Here is a 19,537-nt window from a genome sequence, read left to right on the forward strand (position 1 = left end):
ACTAATATTGCAGCTCATGCAAAGACAGTTGCTATTAAGTTGACTTATGCAAATAATATGTTATAATATCATCTGTGTAATATCAGACACCACCCGAAAAGTATAGGTCATGATTATTGTTAATTCGGTTAATTACATTCACGTCAAGAGGTGTGTGCAGGGCCGGTGAGAGCATGCAGATTTTTTATTTGATAGTTGTGATTAGAGTGTTAATATATAATAGAAATCTGTTAATGTAGAAACGGTGCTCATAATTCTTGGTGGGTGCGCCTAAATTTTTTAAGTTAGGAGAACCGGTGCTACCAAGAAAAAAAGGTTCATTTTGAGCCATTAATCGGTAGTGGAAATTTTGGGTTTTAAGAAAATGTTAATTGTAATAGAGCCCCGTTACATTATTGCTTCATAAGTTTCAGTCAGATAATTCTTGCTTTCAGATCCACTAAAATGGCAGGTGACATTCAAATAAAGCAGATCTGTGATGTCTGAAGAAAAGGTGGACACTCATATCTGAAAATAAAAAATTACTTAAAAATTTATTAAAACTAAGTTCCATATAAAATCTTAAATTATATAAAAAAAAGAACAATTTAATTACTACAATATTACATTTATTTTTATACACAAAAAGAGAGAGAGAGAGAGATCAATGGGAATCAGGCTCCCTTGTCCTAAATACCTAGAATGCATTGTGTTTGTTGCGACACATTCCCGTTCTCTATTTTGGATTGTGAAAGCAAAATTCTCCTACCAGAGTGATTATGTACTATAGTTGTGGCAGGTACTATTTGTCCAGTTAGTAAAAAAAACTGGTGTTGCATTTGGGATGACTTTGTCGTGATGCTTGAAATTGGGCTCGTGTAGCAAGCTCAAAACATCTGCATTTGCATAAAGTATGTTTCAGGCATAGTGAGAGGTATATTCTATAAAGATGACTTACCGAGCACAAAGTCACACCACCTTGCTCCCAGAACACCCCTGCAGCTTCTTGATTGTCTGAGCATTTTTGTTGAAGGAGAGGGATTTTTTAGTTTCCTTTTTTTTCTTCCTACTTTTCTCGGGCTTTTCGAGGACAAGGGTAGCTGTACTGGAGAGTTGTGTGTCCCTTTCACCGTAATATCCTCACTCTCCTCATGCTCTGAGACATCATAAAGCTTTACGGTGCAAACATTACATTCCTCTGTCGTTGACTTGGTGTTTGGAGAGTTGATCTTTTTCAGAAACACTCTGCACTCTTTTAGCGACTCGGGACTCCAAGCTTCGGAGCTGATTCTATTTTGCTTTGAAATGTTGGAAAGCCCAATCATTTTTGGAGGAGTTTTGACTAAAAGCTTTAATGCATTTTGAACTTTCATGATTGGTTTGGATGACTTGTCTACCAACTTAGGCATTTTTTTCGGTAACTTTAGAGTCTTAGCACCTGAAGTCCTCATTTGGTCACAAACTTCATCTCGTAATGCTATCTTATGCCTGGTTTTAAATTTTTGTCTTGCTCTAATCAGAGCTTTTCGGTAGTCAACCCATATGCCTCTAGACATTGAAATATTCTGTTTAAATGATGATGATGTGTCAAAGAGCTTTCTCTTTGCTATTGGCCTTGCGGACTTGGACAACATTTCTTGTGCTTTTTTGTGCATTGATGGACTCTTTGGAACGATTTTAGCAAATTTTTTTACATGTTTCCTGAGTCGCTCTGCTTGTGGACTTGGGCAAGCATTCACTTTGCAATTGGGTCTGCTGAGGCTGTAATGAAAGACATCCTTGGGATTCCTTGCAATGGCCTTCTTTACAATTGCTAGGGACTGAGTTTCCGTGGACTGCATAAACCAAGAGCAGAGCTTCTCCATATTATAATTTTTCTCAAAAAGCATTTTAATGGCAGAAGTAGACTTCTTGGGAGCATCAAGAAGCTCCTTACAAGTTTTTGGTTTAAGATCCGGTTTGATCTCTCCTGACTGGTTTGCCTCAAGGACATCTGATACCCAAGTATTGGACATCAGCTTGATCCTCCTAGCTAACTCTTCATTCAAGGTCTCAGGTGATGCTGATGTGGGCCACCACCTGAAACCCTCATGTGGTGAGAAAATTGAGTTGACTGAAATAGCAGAAAAACGAACAATGTCTTGTACACTACTGACATTCTTGGTCTTAATGGAAAGTGCATTGTTTGGGGGTTCCTCTTTTATGTTCTTTACATGCTGGCTTGCCTCGCAGCTAGCCTTATTCAGCAGTAGTTTTCTCGACCTGCGAACCAATGCGCAGGATCTGGCAGTAGCAACAGAGTGAAGCAAATGAATCGAGGGTTTCCGTTCTCTAATAGAATGTCTCACTGGTATGAGCTGCCTTCTAGTATTCGGATTATATTCTTTCTGCGCATCCACTCTATCTTTGTTAATGTCAGTAGGAATGCAGATCGTCTTCTGCTCTTTGGAAGGTTGAAGTTCAAGAGTCCTTCTGAGCAGATGTGAATCGTTTGTGTCTCTTTTTAAATGTATCTTTCTTTGTCTTGGTGACCCTGATGTGACTGTGACAGAAATGCCAGAAATCTTTTGGACTTTTGGAGGTCGCCCTGGTTTCCTTGACAATATAATGTTGCTCTGTCGTTGACATTTGATGTTACTGCTAGAGTGGATACATTTCCTGTCCTCTATAGGCATAACAAGATGTAGATCTTTAAACTGATCTTTGGTTGTTTGATCATTAGTACTTGTTTTACTGTACATGCAACCATTGTATTCTTCATAAGCAGGTTGCTGTGTTAAGAAACTACCCAGATCTTCAGAAACTACTCTCCTCACTCTTCTTGATCTTCCATACAATATAGTGATTTTCAATTTTTTGTTATCATCCTCTTTAGAAGATATTTCATGTGTTCCCTGATTGACTGCATTTGAACTGGGTGTACTTGAACTTAAGTCTGTTGTTTTAGGTTTTGGAGGTCTCCCAATGGGACGTTTCACAGACTTCACAATTTGTGGTCCAATTTTTTTGGGACGCCCAGGCCGCCTTTTTATTGGAGTTGTTTGATGTATAAATGGTAGTGGTTCTTGGCTTTCACTTGAAAAACTGGACAATGGAGAACCAGCTGAAACCATATTTGGCGAAGTGCACTTGTTCTCAACATGCTCAACAGTTTTGCTTGGATTAGATTCAAAGACTGAATCCTGGTTATTGTCGTCTATGGCACTGCCTGCCCATGATGATTCCACACATGGATCAAACATCTCACAATGTGATTCTGAGCCAGAGGCAGCTGCTTTGAGTGTGTATTTTATTCCATCGTCACCTTTCACAGAGGAAACAAACATGAGCTTTATTGGACTGTCATATTTCAGTCTAGACGGGCTTGCTTCAGCCTGTGATGTGCTCTCAGTGGTAGTAAAGTTAGATATAGTAGGACTGTGTGGTTCAGTGTTCAGACTGTTGGCTCTGCTACATTTAGATCTCTTTGATGGCAAGGTAGAATTTTGGAATGATTTCCTTTTTCTCTCCTTATGAGGACTTCTTTCATTATTCTTGCACTCACTAAGGGGCTCTTTTTTTGATAAATTGTCATGTTTCGGTAAACTATTGTTCTGTGGTACTCCACAGTCTTCTTGTTCATGCTCCATCTTGCCACATTTATCACTAGGCAAGAAAATTTCTTCTGTGGATCCTAGCGCTGTTAAGGTGCCATCTCTAGAGGAATGCTTTGTGAATATACTTTCTGAAAAACAGGCTGCAAAATACATCTTTCGTGGCTCAGTAACATAAGAAGAGAAACGCTGAGGTGGAACAATATTTCTTCTGGTTCTTTCAACTTGAACAGCCAGACATTTTTCTTTATGGATTTTTGCCTTCATCTTCTGGTCACTATCTGTGTTTTGTGGCTGTGCTCTTTCATTAGGAGGCAGTTGTTCTTTAACAACATGCTGGATGTGAGTTTCTTGGTTACATTCTATCTTTTCTTTTTCTGCATGTGTGGTCATATGTCCAGTGTTCAAGTTATCATTTACAGGTTCTGTGTACACTGTCCTGTTCAACTTTCTGCACTGAGGTTGTTCAATAAGCGAGTATGTTAGCTCCAAAGGTTTAACCTTTTTTGTGCCTCTATTCCAATCCAATCTTGTATTTCTCTTGGAAAATGCCGGACTAAGTCTAGCCAGGTCTCTTTTGATTTGTAAGCTCTGTCTTCGTGATGATGGAAGGTCAGATGATTTGCTCATGGCAACTAAAGTTTCAAATCTCTTACGGGAACGTGTTTGAGGTGATCGCTGTTCTGTGGCTACATGCTGTTGTAAAAGATCATTAAGGTTATAATCTTTATCACTACTGTTATGCAACACAGTTGTTATAATCTCGGTCAAATGTGTGTCGTCTCTTATCCTGGAGATTTGACTGGCATGTGCAGGAATGTTTTGTTCCTTCTCAGAGGGTTGGATACTCTTGAGCTGTTCAGTGACTCTGTCCATAAGATCTCCTATAAAAGATCCACATTGGTGGTCATCTTTCTCTGCTTGTGTTTGCAATGTTACAACCTTTTCACAACATCCATCAGAAGATCCCACATGAAGAGGAGTGCTGGAGCATAAAGTTGTTTCTTTATTCTCGCTTCTGTGAGGTAGGAGAGAGGGAGGTGCTATGTTCGGGGCCTTGAATTCCTGAATGGGAAAGATACTGGGCTTGACTGCTATTTTATAATCCAGGTCAACAGGTTTTGGCGAGAGTGGTGGTGGAGAGGGGCTACGGCTTCCTTTATGTCTGTTCTGAGAGTTACTATCACCTGGAGGAATGATTAGAGAACCCCTTGCATGAGAAATGTAGGTATGATCACCATTGTGTTGATGCTGGCATGAGAGTTGTTTTGAACTAGTACAACAATCACTGGGGTTACAACAGATGGCTTGACCAACACATGCAATTGCTGTATTTTGGCAGGAATGGCCATGAACATTCCTCAGAGAGACACATGGAGGAGAAAATGCACATGTTGGATGCTCACAAGCTGTTCTGCAACAAATGCCAGCAGTTACTGAGCAGTCACTTAATGCAAGTGTCGGGGCTTCATTAAGCAGTTTTTTATGAAGATGGCAACAAAGGGATCCAGCCTGTTTTCCATGAGCATCCCTTAGAGATAATGAGATGTTGTAATCTTCCTGCACATCCTTTAAAATATGAGTGAGTAGTAATCTATGACGGGAACAAAGTGAAGACAGGACCTTCTCCAACACAGTGATTTTCCCAACCTCAGGAACTATAGAACCATCTTCAGTCTCCAGACTGGACTTGTCTTCCACACTTGATCCTAAGGAACTACATAAATAAACTGGGTTAAGTCATTACATAAACAATCAGCTCTTCAAAATTGAGCTGAGCTACCACCTCACCATTTCTCCCTAAATGTAAGCAAAAAAACAAAATACAACAACTCCATACATGGAACTATTTTTTATTGGTAACTTGAAGGCAAAGGATGGCGATTGTAGTAACGCTTACACTCAGGAAAACTAAAGGTACAGAATTATTATTTTAATCAAACCTGAATAATTTTGTTTCCTGATTAATCAACATGTCTTGACAAAAACCAATCACAAATATTTCCAGGCAATATGCTGACTTAAAATTAAAAGAAATTCCCAAAGTCTCCCAAGTTCCATATTTTTAAATACCACATAGCTAAAAACACACTGGATTAATATGCCTTCAGTATTCCATCTTATTACAATTAATTTAATTCTTTCTTTTAACATTACCCTATTCCTTAAATGTAAAAAATAAAAAAAAGACCACACCAAATATAAATATTTCAGACACAAATAAATGTTTGAAAAAAGGGACTGATTAGCTTTCTTTAGTTGTTTTCTTGCATTTTAAGTTGATTAAAAAGTCATAAAGAATAACATATTAACTTGCCTGGGGTAAATTAATTACATGTGAAGGAACATTACAAGACAAGGAACTCACTTATGCATGCAAGTGCAGTAAAGCATTTCACATATCAATGTGCAAGAGCAACAAAGTGCTTAAACACAAAACCAACACAACATTTAAACTTCATTTTCTGATTACATTAAAGAAATAACAGAAATACAACTACATTACAGAACAAGGGAATAGTACATAAAAAATAAATCAACCTTAGTGCAACGAATATATGCATAAATAACTGATTGCAAAATGATTCATATCCTGCATCCGTCATGACAATGAAATTATACATACTTAGAAAGGCCTAAACTGGTGATATTTATCCATCTTAATGATCCATATATAAATCAAGCCAAACTGTAAAATGTTATGTTTTTCTTGTGAACCAGACCAGCCCTGAACACATGCTGGTCTCAAAATATGAAAGAAAACATGTTTGCTTTGAATCAACCATATTTGGCTCTAACTAAATTCTAAGGGCCTTATTTTGATATAAAAAAGTTCAAATCATGCTATTTGTATTTATAAGACTGCTATTAACCTGAGCATACTATGTTTTTACATGTAAAAAGTTTTTTGGACTGAAATTAAATAGGACACTAATATTATGATGCTAGAAGAGCATTGAAATAAAAGCGAATAACATTCTCCAAAGTGAGCCTATGAGTATCCCATGTAATATAAGTACAAGAGTGCAGCACTGACCATGTATATGATTTAAAAAGAAATGTGCATGGTATTAATGCTTACATGACCACCGTTTAAATTAAAAGTGAAACTGTGCCTGTGACAGCTATCCCCGAGATAAAAACTGAAAAAAAAGAGAAGTTGCATTGGAAATCAAATTAAAATTATACAGATTTTATACAAGATCCACACAAGTAGTACATAAATACCTGATTTTTTTTCTTCCAGAAGATTTCATTTGTAAAATTGCTACTGGCCTGCAGAACGACTTAGCAGTAGCTATAAGAGCAGGCACTGTGTTGTTAATTTTAAGAGCTATAAGCAACATTCAGGGTGATTTGATAAATGCTTCTAAGCAGTTAAATTTAGGAATAAATAAGTAAATCTGTTTGTTTTAGTGTGGAGAGAAATTTCACCTTTGAGAAACAACAAGAGGTAAGCCATTAAAGAACATTCACAACACAAATCAACATTAAAATTGCATATGGAAATGTTTACGTTTCCAAAGCTGTAAATCACAAAATTCACATATTGCTTCAGCTACACTTTGCAAAGCATTACAATTATACTTGTGAATGAGATAACAGAACTATTCTAAAGAGAGATGTCAGTCAAGGAAGAAAATGGCTATATCCTTCATCACCTGTATCACAAATATATGTGCATATTTTGTAAAGTGCAACTGAATCTTGCAAGCTTCTAAACTGAGAAATAGAAACGGGTACATGCTATAAAGGAGTTGAATTACAAGTGTCATAAAATAAAACAGGTCATTAAAAGCTATAGTAATTAGTATTCATTGACAAAAGAACAACAACAACAACAAAGCAAGAGCAGCAAAACCACAGAAACCTAAACAAAACGAGGCAGTTCAGAGCAGCACTTGAATCAGGCTTAATATCTGCCCCATGATAAGTGCATCATGGAATATGGACAAGAAACATTCTGATCCAAATCAGCTGCACCCTACTCTGAACTGCTTTGCTCATGGAGTGTGTCAATGGAGTGGCAAAATGACCCTCAACTGTTCAGTTACAGTGGAAAGATAATGCAAGGATGTCTTTAGTGTGAGGAACAACAAAACTGTACACAGAGTTCTAAATCAGCAAAGAAAATATGGAGATTTTTCAGTAGTTCAGATAATATTAACAATAATACAAAATAAATATTAATATAGTACTGAGTGTAAAACAAACATTTACTGAGACTGCTGTCGAGCATTTCCCCTGTGCATTATTACGACATGCATTACACTGCATTTCCAAGTTAGCCCATATGATCTGTTGAGATTAGCAGAGCTAAAATTTAAAAGGGGCCAGACAAAAACAAAACAGTGTGTACAGAATTAGGCATATATGAACAAAAATAAATTAAAAATTCCCAATCGGTGAAAATGTGGCAAGTATCATCCACAAAAAGCCTGAGCTGGTCCAAGCTTTCACTCCAAGGATCTGGCAACAGTCCTGATTTCATTAATACTTTATGAAACTGATATTATTAACCTTGTTATACAACAACAACAAAAATAGTCATAAGCATTAATAGTCCTTAAAAACATATTTACAGTGTTGTTCCTTTGCTGGAGTGGAAACTTGTACCTATATCTACTCACTGCATAAAGGATGAGCATTTCCCACTGGGGATTTAAACTAATTACAGTCATGCTGTCACCAGGTCGCCACACAGACACCATAAAATACTGTAGCTAGACTTGAAATGAAATGATCAGTCACTACACAGACTAATCACTGTGAAAGCTGCATACAACAATCATTAAGCTGAGTTTAGCTTATGTATGAACAAAACCTGAATATTTCTTAGTTTTAAACTGTAATTAACTTAAAAATCAACAGTGCTTCACAATATTTTAAATATATATATTCATATAGATATCCACAGTGAATAACCCCTGAATAGATTTTTAAAGGCATGTTTTGTGACTTGAAAAAAGGTACCATTTAATCTGTGGTTGAGGATTCAAGTGTATCTTTCAAGTCTAAATGAGGTCCTGACTGCAAGTTAGAAAAAAAAAAAAAGAGATAACTTCTGTTGGCTGTAGTATAGGCGATGTTTTCGTTAAAACCATCTCTAGAAAATAGCTGAAGTTTTGGTTTGAGTTAAGACTGTTTGTAGGCAGTAGATGAGGCATTGGTTGTTGTCCCTGACTTTCCGGAGCCTGAAGCTGCAGCTTCAGAAAGGCGGAGCTTCTTTTTTGGTGGGGTCTTGAGCATGCCGGTTCGCTCTTTGACCTTGTACTCAAGGGTGCTGTGTGGAACCCCATAGACGCCCTGAGCTTTCGACACACTCATCTTTCCACCAATCACCATGGCTATTGCCTCTTCTAGGATATCATGGTCATATTGGCGATAGCGCCCCCTCTTTTTCCTTGGCTGCTTGTCTCGACGATCATCATCTCCACAGTCAACCAGACTTCCGGTCACGCTCCCGCCAACACTCCCATTTTTTATGTTCAGACACAGTGGAGGCAAATCACCCTGCAGCAGACGTGACTCAAGGCCTGAGTGGCTTTCAACCAAGCCCTGTTTAGGGAGAATAGTCTTCAACTTGTGGAAAGCAGTGGGGCCTTCAGAGGCTTTGTTGGTCTGGTACACAGCATCCACTAGGCCAACTAGATCCAGCTGGGCTTTGGGTTGAGCACTGAAGCGTACCTGAGGGATTCGAATGTGTGCAACCGGCCCTGAAGCAGGACTGTGAGGAGATGTGGCTGGCTCTGCAGTGACAAGTGACCCGTCGCTCTGTTCCCGTAGCTGTGAGACCATCCTCTGCAAGGTTAAGTGGTGAAGGTATGACGAGGCAGTCACGGCTGCCGGGAACTTCAGCTCTGTGTGCTCTAGTGATGTAAATTTTAATTTTCTTACTTCAGATTGCTCAGACTGCGAGCGAGCCCATGCTGCTACCTTCTGTAGGACAAGTCGTGTGTCACTGGTGGGCCACACTGCCTCTGTGCTCCTGCCGTTCTCACGTGGTTCTCCTGCCCTTCTCTCTGGTAATAAGGCCTCTGTCTGAAGCTGTAAGGTTTTCTGAGGTATCCTGTAAAGTATGGCTGCTTTGTTTATGTCCAGTGATCCAGACCGAATATCTTTCAAGGCTTTCGAGAGTAAGCCCTCTGCAAACTCAGAGCTGCGATCCAAATAGTCCTCACTGATTGGTCTCCTAAGGGGAGGTGGGTGGGAGGATGAGAAACGAACGGGTGAGTGGACCAATGACAGGACGCCCTCAGGGTCCACTCCTTTACTGCCTTGTCTTTTGGTAACATCACTCGCTTCTCAATTGTCTGCATAACACAAAGCCTTTGAGTTGTTTGGGGGTAAACAGTGATTGTTTTTGGCCTTAGGTTGCAAACGATACTTCTTGGAAGGACAGTCTCTTGTCAATTGTGTGAAGAAAGACAAGCATCTATGGGAGTACTTCCAGTATCTTTGCAATGCAGATGCATTTTGTAAAACTCATGTATTTATGTCTCATGAAAATAATACTGCATAAATCAATTAATAGATAAATAAACAAATGAATAAATAACGGTAGCACAAAGGAACAAGTAAAGCCCCTGACTGCTGGCAAATGTGACGTTACCTTCCAACAAGTTAGAAAAGAGTCAACCCTTTGGCAGTGCAACAAAACAACCACTAATTCAAGTTTGAGGAGTACGTTTTGTTCACACAACATCATCAGATAATCAAATAACATAGAACTGAAACGAAGACAAAATTATTACATTTTACTGATTCAAAAAAGAGAGAAAAGAAATCACCTGTTAAAACACACGGAACTAACCTCTCCTTTGGTTTTATGACTAAATACAAACACAAAAACACTCAATTTAATAAACATGACAGATGAGGCAGAAGTACTTACCCTGAACTTATCTGTAGTGTCGTTTCATTCTCAGAAGGTGTGTTTTTCTTAGAGAGGTCAAGTACTCCATCAACTGTATAAAAAAAAAAAAAAAAAAAACAATATCAAGTTTAAATTAATGCTTATATATTATAACAACTAATGGAGTGTACATTATGTTTATTCAGAGTTGGCTGACTTTCAGAGTTAGATATAATAAATCAAAATGTAACATTTGTTTCTCTGAAAACTACAACAAAAAAGAATTTCTAGACCTTTTTCTTGGAACGCAAAACTACCCATTATGCTTTGCGTGTATGCGCAAGGAGAGTGCGAAGAACTTCCGGTCGGTAGCTGATGCGTGTAAACAGTCACATTTGGACAGCTTTGAAACGATAGTTTTAATCTATTTTACTTGCTTTTATCCTCTTTGAACAAATACTGTTGTCCATCAGGACCATCTCCTGGACTGATCATTTAAAGAAATGCGATCTAATAGGATGGAAAACAGCTGCTGTGAGGCATTTTCCCCTCGTTGTCAGACGGCATCTTCTGCAGTTTAAATGAAGCCTTGTCATCGCTAAAGTCAACATTTTCTCTTTATTTCAAATATATAACCAGCCCAAACAAATGTAATTCACCAAAATGTTTGACACACACACGTAGCCTGTACTGTGCCACTGACACACTGATTTAATAACTGTGACAAAGTGAAAATATAGGCTAGTGTCATTTCGAAATGACAGAAAAACACAAACCGTGGTAAAAACAACACACAAAATAAAACACAAACGGCTCGCGATTAGAATGAACAGTAAATCAGCCAGCAGAGTATAAATAACAGACTTTTATTGGTCATTTTTGTAAATTGCACGACTTTCATACCTGTTAATTTTCATGCCAGTACTCTGGTTAGCTCTCTCTCTCTATCTGTGGTGTGTGTGTGTGTGTGTGTGTGTGTGTGTGTGTGTGTGTGTGTGTGTTAGCCGCTGAGCTAACAGCTGACAGGCCGGGAACCCACACACACACTATTTCTGACGGCAGACACGTGACCTAGGAGAAACGTTTTTCTCGTATTTCTGATGCGCTTGAACCACGTGACAGATTATAACGGCTTTAACAGACACATTTCTAAGTTTTGTGTCACGAAAACACTCTGTTATCCATTAAAAACGTTATTGAAACCCATTTTCAGAGCGCAAATTACCAGTTGTACACGCTGTAAACTGAAGTTTTTAGCATTCTACCGGAAGACGCTGGTCGCTATGGTGCCCTCCATGCAGCAGCCATGAAAAAGGTCTATACAGAGCTACAAACTATTGAATCTTTATCCACAATGTAGTGTGCCGATCTTCTAAAATAATCTGGTTTCCTCTAAAGTAATGGTGATTTGTTGTGGTGCATACCTTGAAGGGCTGGAGAAGCTCTGCTGACAGTGAGGTCCAGAGGCCCATCAGGATCTGGTTGGCTAAGGAGACGTTCAGAATTGTCACTCAGGCCATTCAGGTCTCCATTAGTCTGACTTTTACATGCATACTCTAAGGCAAATCGCCGAATCATTCTGCGCATCAACTCCTGTGCAACCAGTGGTATACTTGAATCGCAGCTCTGAGGAAATTCTGAAAAATGAAACACCACAGAATCAGTTTAAGTTTTCATCCTGTGTACTTAGAGTAAAAATTCATAATTCATGGCTTTAACGTGAGTTTTAACAGATTTTCTGGATTTAGAGCTGATAAACATAATTACTTGCTATCAAACACAAGATTATGTACACATTTCTATACAATGTTTTATAAATATAACAAAATATGATTTAACAAAACCATTTTGCTCAAAATCAACCTTTAGAATGCATGTAAATGGGATTATAAAGCTAACTGTATTGTTAGGACTTATAAAATCAGTAGTCTGACATCCAGGAGTTCTTTAGTCCTCCAGTTGTGTTCACTTAACTCGAGTCCCAATATCTATGTAGAACAATCTTTCATGTGTACAAAAAGGTAATGGGCAGCATGATCATGCAAGTTGTACAACTGACCACATGAATTTATTCATGTAACTCTTTGACTATATTTTACATTAAAGATGAACAGGCTGCAATGTGAAGTTAGCATTGTTAAAAGTTGTATGTGCATGTTTACAAATTTTAAATAATGGTTCAGTTTCAAATCTGGATTATTTCAGATAATCTCAACTGTCAGGAGGGCAGTGGTACACTGGTCAACTTGCAAAGATCAAGTTACACAGATTAACAGTTCACTGCAGGAACAGCAATGTCAGCTAACAAAGTAAACGGTGTAATTTCACTACCCAAATCTAAACATTACTTGCAACTTGACAGTTAAATATTTCACTAGAGTAGAATTGTTCTGTAAAGCAGTGGCTCACAGTCACAATGTCCAGTACTGCACATTTTCTATGTCTCCTTTGCCTGAGGTCCCGTCCACACGAACATGGGTATTTTCAAACCTGCAGCTTTTTATACACCGTTTTTAAGTGCAGTATTGGGTCACTAAAACCAAAACTTTGAAAACTTTTATCAGGATGAAGATAGTTAAAGGGTCACAAAACCCTAAAACACATTTTTTTTAAATGATAACAGTCATCTATATGTGCCATACTGCTTAAAAAACACAATTAGTACACAGTTCACTAACAAGTGGAATTTGGTTGTTTTGGCATTGTTTAGAGGAAATTTGTTTATCCACTTTAAAAACAAATTTTAAATCAACATTATGATGATGAGGCCATTGTGTAAATTCCAGCATGGTGATTGGTCGGCAGCACCGGGAAGTGCATAGTGACCTTATTGAGTTTTTAGCATGTCTGTGCATTAATTCACCAGAAAGAGTTGGTTTGAACCAATTAGTGCACTCTTTCGTGAATGAGATGCAATTTCATTATTCACCTTTAAGTTGTGTTGCCAACTGCATTTAAACCCGATGGAAAATTTGTTTACAGATCCGTCATGCTACATTTTAAGCAGGCCTGGATTGGCTAATCGGGAGGACCGGGAGAATTCCCGGTGGGTCGGTCCGTTTTTTGGCCACGAGGGCCGGTGTCCCTAGCTCCAGAATCTGTTGCTCTCAGCAGTCACACTTTTTTTAATTAATTTATTTATTGACTTGACCAGAGCCTTTTTATTCATTATTTTACTGCAGCTCTACACTTTTTATATATTTTCTCGCCGCTCAGTGAGCAAGATGCAGCCTGCAGGTTAATGATGATATAACTTAGATGTAATGAATGGCTTTATGTAATGAATAGGTGTTGTGGTTCAGTGGATAGCACGTTAGTTTATGACGCCGCAGACCCGGGTTCGATTCTCGTCTGAGTAATGTTTTTTTTTAATTATATATACATATAATACTGTTTATATATACATATAATACTGTTAAGGTTGTTGAACATTTGAAGTTCTAAAGCAGCTGTTTTCTCAAAAAAAGACGTGATTTAGAGTGTCATTAGAAACTGATTTGGAAATGACCTTATTTTAAGATAGTCAGTCGTGAACTGAGGTGGGCCGGTCTGAGGCTTGAAACTCCAGTGCTGAAATGGAGTCCCACTCCGGCCCTGATTTTAAGTGTGCCAAAACAAAAGTGTTGTTTCTATTTCCCCACGATGGGAGCACCCCATGGGTAGGTGCAAGCAGTTGTCTTACTGATAACACACTCGGAAACTTTGTTCTTTAGAAACATTTTTTACCAGAGATTTCTGTCTCTGCAAATGTGGTGTGTGATTAATATTTTTGTTTATGTATATTCAAATGAAAAGTTAGTTAGTATCGTCAACAGTCCTCTTTCAGTTTTTGAAGACATACCTCGGCTCTTTCATGCATTACCTCTAAATACTCCAGCTGACTGACTGTGAGTTTTTTTTTTTTTTTTTTATAGTAACCATTATTTATAACACTTCTCTTACATTTCCTATACAATTCCTTTAAGATTGTTAGGCAACACAGCCCCAGTGACCCTCGCTTATATTGTTTTTTGTTTCTTTTTTACCCTGTTCTGCAAATATTGACAAATGTCAGAATTAGATTGTGAAATATTTAATATTACGATTTCCAAAAATGTGTAAGAACACGTATTTGGTCTTAAAAACATTTTTAAAAAGATCATATTTTTTGATACATGATGACTGATGGAACATGTTTAGCCTACACTGAATAGAAGATCAGACAGAGCTGCTGGATTTACATGTGTATTCATCATTTTCTTCCAAAGACATGAAAGTGACTACTTAAGCGGGAGAGGAGTAGCGTACATGTTACAGTAAAATATACTAGAAGTAATAGTTCTAGCAAAAATATACTATATACTATACTATATACTAAGAGTCATAGTGTGTAGCAAACTGTCCAGTTATATTTAAAAATAAATAATAATGCCATCTCTGACATCTGTGTGTATTTTACAAACCTTTAATGTTATATTTTGATAGTAGTTATGTCTTTGAATTATTGAAAACATTGATTAATTGTGATTTATGATAAGCAGCATAATCCTCTTTCTGTGCCTCAGCACGTGCCATCAGATTTGAATATGAGCAGTTAATGACGTGCTCTCTAATATTTTAATAACACTGGTGTGATCGAGTGAAAAGGTTAGTCAAAATTGATGAAGTTACAAAGTTTACAGTAGTATAACTACAATATTCAAATAGCAACATTATATAGTATCGTCAACAGTCACTTCCACACAGCCCTCAGATTCACTGTAAATGCTGCTCTACTGTACAACTCCCCAGCGCCTGTGTTGACAGTGTACAAATTATTATTATTTTTTTTATGCACATAATGAAAGTCTTTTTATGCAAACCCTTCCCTCTTTACCCACTCCACATTCCCACCTAAACAAAGGTGCATTCCCACCTAAACAAAAAACAGATTTCTATCTTTTCTGTTGGAGATACTGTTGCCCTAAAAAACAAACTAAAAAAATACAAATAAAAAAAATACAATTTTACATATGCCTTAGGAACGGTATCACAGAAAATTTTGGCAGTTTTAAAACCTTGACTTTTCCAAACCGTGGTATACTTTGAACACTGTTATCCTGTCATGCCTAGTCCACACTAGCGTTTCACCCAGTATTTCTGAACAACTCTCCGTCTACTTTACACCTCTTATGGCCCATTTCCACTGAGTGGTACGGTAGAGTATGGTTCGGTTTGGTACGGTTTTATAGCCATTTCCACTGTCAAAAGGCGTACCGAACCAAACCGTACCGTACCGTACCACTTTTTCGGCACCCTTTCGAAAGGGTTCCAAACACAAGAAAACGTACCAAAAGGCGGAGCTAGATGCGCAGCTGAATGCTATTGGTTTACAGAGATACGTCATTCGCTTACGCAACAAGCCAGAATGTAAACAAAGGACCTGCCATGTTTGAAATACACAGCGAGAGATTACTTGCGCTCGCCGCGCGTCTATATTTGAAATAACTAACTTTTTGAGCTGATGATAATAACGTGCACATGATTATTGACAAGCTTTGGAAACCGAATCCTGTGAGAAGCTGACAAACATGAGTGGTCACATGATGTGCGTTTTCAGCAGTATAGTGTAAATGGAGATCTTTTCTGAAACGCTAGGTGAAACACCAGTGTGGACATGGATCATTTTCATTCTAAAACGCAATTTTATGAATAAAATGTATTAGTGTAAACGGGGCCTAAAAGTGCTGGGGGTCTGTGTAGTTGGCAAAACCAGAGCGTTTGTTCCTGCCATAATTTGCTTTGTGTGATGACAGATTTTGTGCCACAATCTCAATTGTTTTCAAGATGCGCATCTGTGCAATGGCTTGGTGAAAATTTGAGAGGAAGAAAAATCATATTCTTTCAGGACCATGAGTCTCTGTTGATGGGCTGAATTATGCGTGTAAAATTAAACTGTGCAGTATAAAGGAGCTGCAGAAAAGTGGCTGTGAGTCACTGCTTTACAGAACAACTTTACTACATCCTTTTGAATGCCAATAAAGAAATTGTTTTGCAGCCCACAGCATGACCTTCCAGCTGAGAGTAAATGACAGATGTAGATCAGTAGAACTATAAGCAATAGCTGTCACAATGAACTCACTTCCTATGAACACAGAAAAAAACATGTCTCACCCTTTTTGCGAAATATAGCATAGAGGAATCGGTCTGCTTGGCACTGGACTTTATCAGAGGTGGACAGGCCCTGAGGTGGGGGGGTTTCAGCAGGGGGTGGCGACCCGGGCACAGCAGGATGCTCCTATGTGACAACAAGTGTGACAAACTGTTAAAACTAGGGGTTACTCAAGTTGTGATCTATTAAAATCATTTAAAAATTATTTGCTTTCAATTTGTTTACCCATATATTACAAATAAAAAGACATTCACAAAAATTGTAAAGAGTTCTATACTAATGTCAATGCAAGCCTTTTCAAGGAACAGTCCAGTATTTGCACAATTTCTTTGATGTTAAACTGTGCATTACGTATTAAACCAAGTATTCACACTAAAGGCGGCAAGAGTGTTAACTGGGAGCCAGTGGTGATAAGCTGCGCAGTTATATATTATATATATTATATATATATATTTTTTTTTTTAAAAGCTGAACTATAATGACAGTACAGAACAGTATTGCTGCTTCAGAATATTTCAGACATATGGACACTGAATTAGTGAAGCAAAGCCTCACCACACACAATAACCTAATCTTCCATTGTAAAATGAATTTGCTAAAAGGTGCACAACATTTTCACACTAGAAAGCACATTTTGTTAGGCTTCATTTAAGTGATTGGCTGACATGTTGCAACGGCCCCTTTAAATACGAGATCAATATAGCTGTGAGGACAGACAGCGTTCTCTGAGGTGGCTAGAGAAAACTTTGCGCTTTTGATGGTGGCAGTGTGAACGCACAGTAAAATTACTTACATTCAGTTTCTCTAACTGCAGATTGCAAAAGGAGCAGTTTGCATCAATGGACCAATCATCCAAATCCTCTGGTTCACACTCTGAGGGAGAAGCAGTGTCAATCAGCTATAATTCTCAACTATGCTATGAGAAACAAAAGGGGTACAAAAGAATAGATCCAACACATACAAGCACAACTCACCATCAAATATATTGAGGTCTTGCAGCAGTCTTGGTCCATATATTCCCTCCAGTATACTTTCAAATCCTGCAAACAAACAATTATCATTTCATCTGTACCAAATCTCAAAAAGAAAACAATGTCATAGAAATGATACATAATGGTAAAAACATTCACATTTTAGGCCTACCCATATATTACGAATAAAAGGCCTTTTCTTTCAACCTACAAAGACAAATTACAATATACTAAACTGACATTCTAACCATAAACATAATATTACTCTAGCAAACTGCTTCAAATTTATTTAACAGCTTGCTTTGAACCCTGTTACTGTATGATCAGACCATACAGACTAGCGTTTAATATTATGTTCCTAAAAGCCTGCACACAAGTAATTGCCATGTAGAATGTACTTTTTACTGAAATGTTTCAAGTGTATAGTGACAGTTTTACATAAACCCGAGTTATTTAATGTTCAGTTTATGCTATAAACACAAGTAGATTTATGCTGACCACTGTATATTCGACCAAACCACTGTTAACACCACTGTTTAACCGCATTCTCAAAGAGTAACAACTACCCGCTTTAAAACCACACGAAGAACGTCCATTATTTCAGTAAACAAGCATTCTCCAAAAACTGCCGTACTTTTACTTTTGATGCTCTCATCAAGAACCAGTGGGTAATATGGAAATCTACTGTATAATTCACACAACAGATTCAAAGCCGATGTTCTATTATTACAAAACAATCACACGGTCATCTGTACATCGGCATTCAATGCAGAAAGGGTCAGTGAGTGCAAAGCTAACCCGGTTATCGAGGAATCAAGAAGTAACTAGGGACAAAGAAAATGGAGCCGTCAGAGCCCGCTTGGTCTTTGGCCGTTTTTTATTAGCAACAAAAGCTAGACAGGACTCCCGCGGACGACGGCTTTACGCTTATGTTATTTTTGAACTTGACAGAAGCTCGCTTAGCCACTCCGCAGGCTAACAGCGGCTGGGGGAGGGAGCTCCGCGAGACCCAAGCAAGAAAGAAACCGTGCGCAACACGGAGTGCAATACACCGGAGTGCAATACATCCGTTAACGGAGCTATGCAACTTTGGCTTTCCCGAACACGGCAATTTTAATCTTACCGACACACTGAATGAGCTTGTGTCGCCATGAGTCGAGTTCCCGCCGGAATCCTTTTCTTTCGGCCGTGCATTTGGAGCTCCGGCACTGGGTCGCCGCCATTCTGTCCGTCCACCTTCCCCCCGGCTCTAACCGTGACGTCACTGTACGTCATCCAAATGACGGTTCCGATTGATTGACAAGTGTCAGAACGGGCATGGGGCGGGCCTTAGAAATGTAAACAACATTTCCCCCAATCCGGAAATCTCATTTATTCAGAATATCTGATGGATAAACGTATCGTATAGTGCCAAAAGTATGCTGTTGAAAGAATGCTCTTAATGCTGCTTTAGTCGAGCTAACAGAGCTCGGTAGCTACATGGTGAACTGAATGCACCTCGAATACTTCTTTCACCTGTGAAGGTTTAAGTTGATGTTTTTCAGCTGTCATCCAGGAAATCAAATTGTTCTTAACAATTCTTAATTGTTCTTAAATTACAGAATTCAGAAGGTCCGTGCTTTATTTTCACACCCTGTATGAATTTGTCATCATTGCTTGCAGTTTTTTCCAACTGCTTACACACTACCCAGCTAACATAAGACCAGCGGGCCACTGGCGGCCCGCCGGCAGCAAAGTCGGCGGTCCACTGGTGGGCGCCGCCCGCGGTCCACCGTCAATTTACTCATCGTTATTCCAGCGGCCCACCATCGGCTCCCGCCGCTTTTCCGACGGTGGTCCGCCATCGGACCGCTGGTTTTAAATAAGTGTCTGCTGGCGGCCCGCGGTCGGTCCACATGTCATTTTTAAATATTATATTAGCCTTTACAATTGTATTCAATATAAATATGTCCAATAATGAAATCGAGTACAAAATACTTAATCATTATAACATTTATTTATAATACTG

General features: G+C 38.5%; 1 protein-coding gene across 2 annotated transcripts in view; it reads right to left on the minus strand.

Moving 5' to 3' along the window:
* lcorl (ligand dependent nuclear receptor corepressor-like) overlaps positions 1 to 18,780 on the minus strand; it is a 22,721-nt gene extending 3,941 nt beyond the window's left edge. The window contains exons 1-7 of one of the 2 annotated variants that reach the window (XM_087237180.1): positions 18,653 to 18,780; positions 17,533 to 17,598; positions 17,352 to 17,431; positions 16,561 to 16,684; positions 11,853 to 12,065; positions 10,468 to 10,540; positions 938 to 5,289 (exon numbers count right to left, since the gene is read on the minus strand). In XM_087237180.1, the coding sequence (XP_087093306.1) occupies positions 938 to 5,289; positions 10,468 to 10,540; positions 11,853 to 12,065; positions 16,561 to 16,684; positions 17,352 to 17,431; positions 17,533 to 17,598; positions 18,653 to 18,752 (5,008 nt within the window). In that variant the 5' untranslated portion in view covers positions 18,753 to 18,780. Of the gene's footprint in view, positions 1 to 937; positions 9,766 to 10,467; positions 10,541 to 11,852; positions 12,066 to 16,560; positions 16,685 to 17,351; positions 17,432 to 17,532; positions 17,599 to 18,652 lie in introns of those variants that run through there. The other variant, XM_087237181.1, reaches the window with a different exon arrangement.
* Positions 18,781 to 19,537: the final 757 nt, after the last annotated feature.

The sequence above is a fragment of the Danio rerio genome, chromosome 1, assembly GCF_052040795.2.
Source record: "Danio rerio strain M-AB ecotype USA chromosome 1, GRCz13ab, whole genome shotgun sequence".
NCBI lineage: Eukaryota > Metazoa > Chordata > Actinopteri > Cypriniformes > Danionidae > Danio > Danio rerio.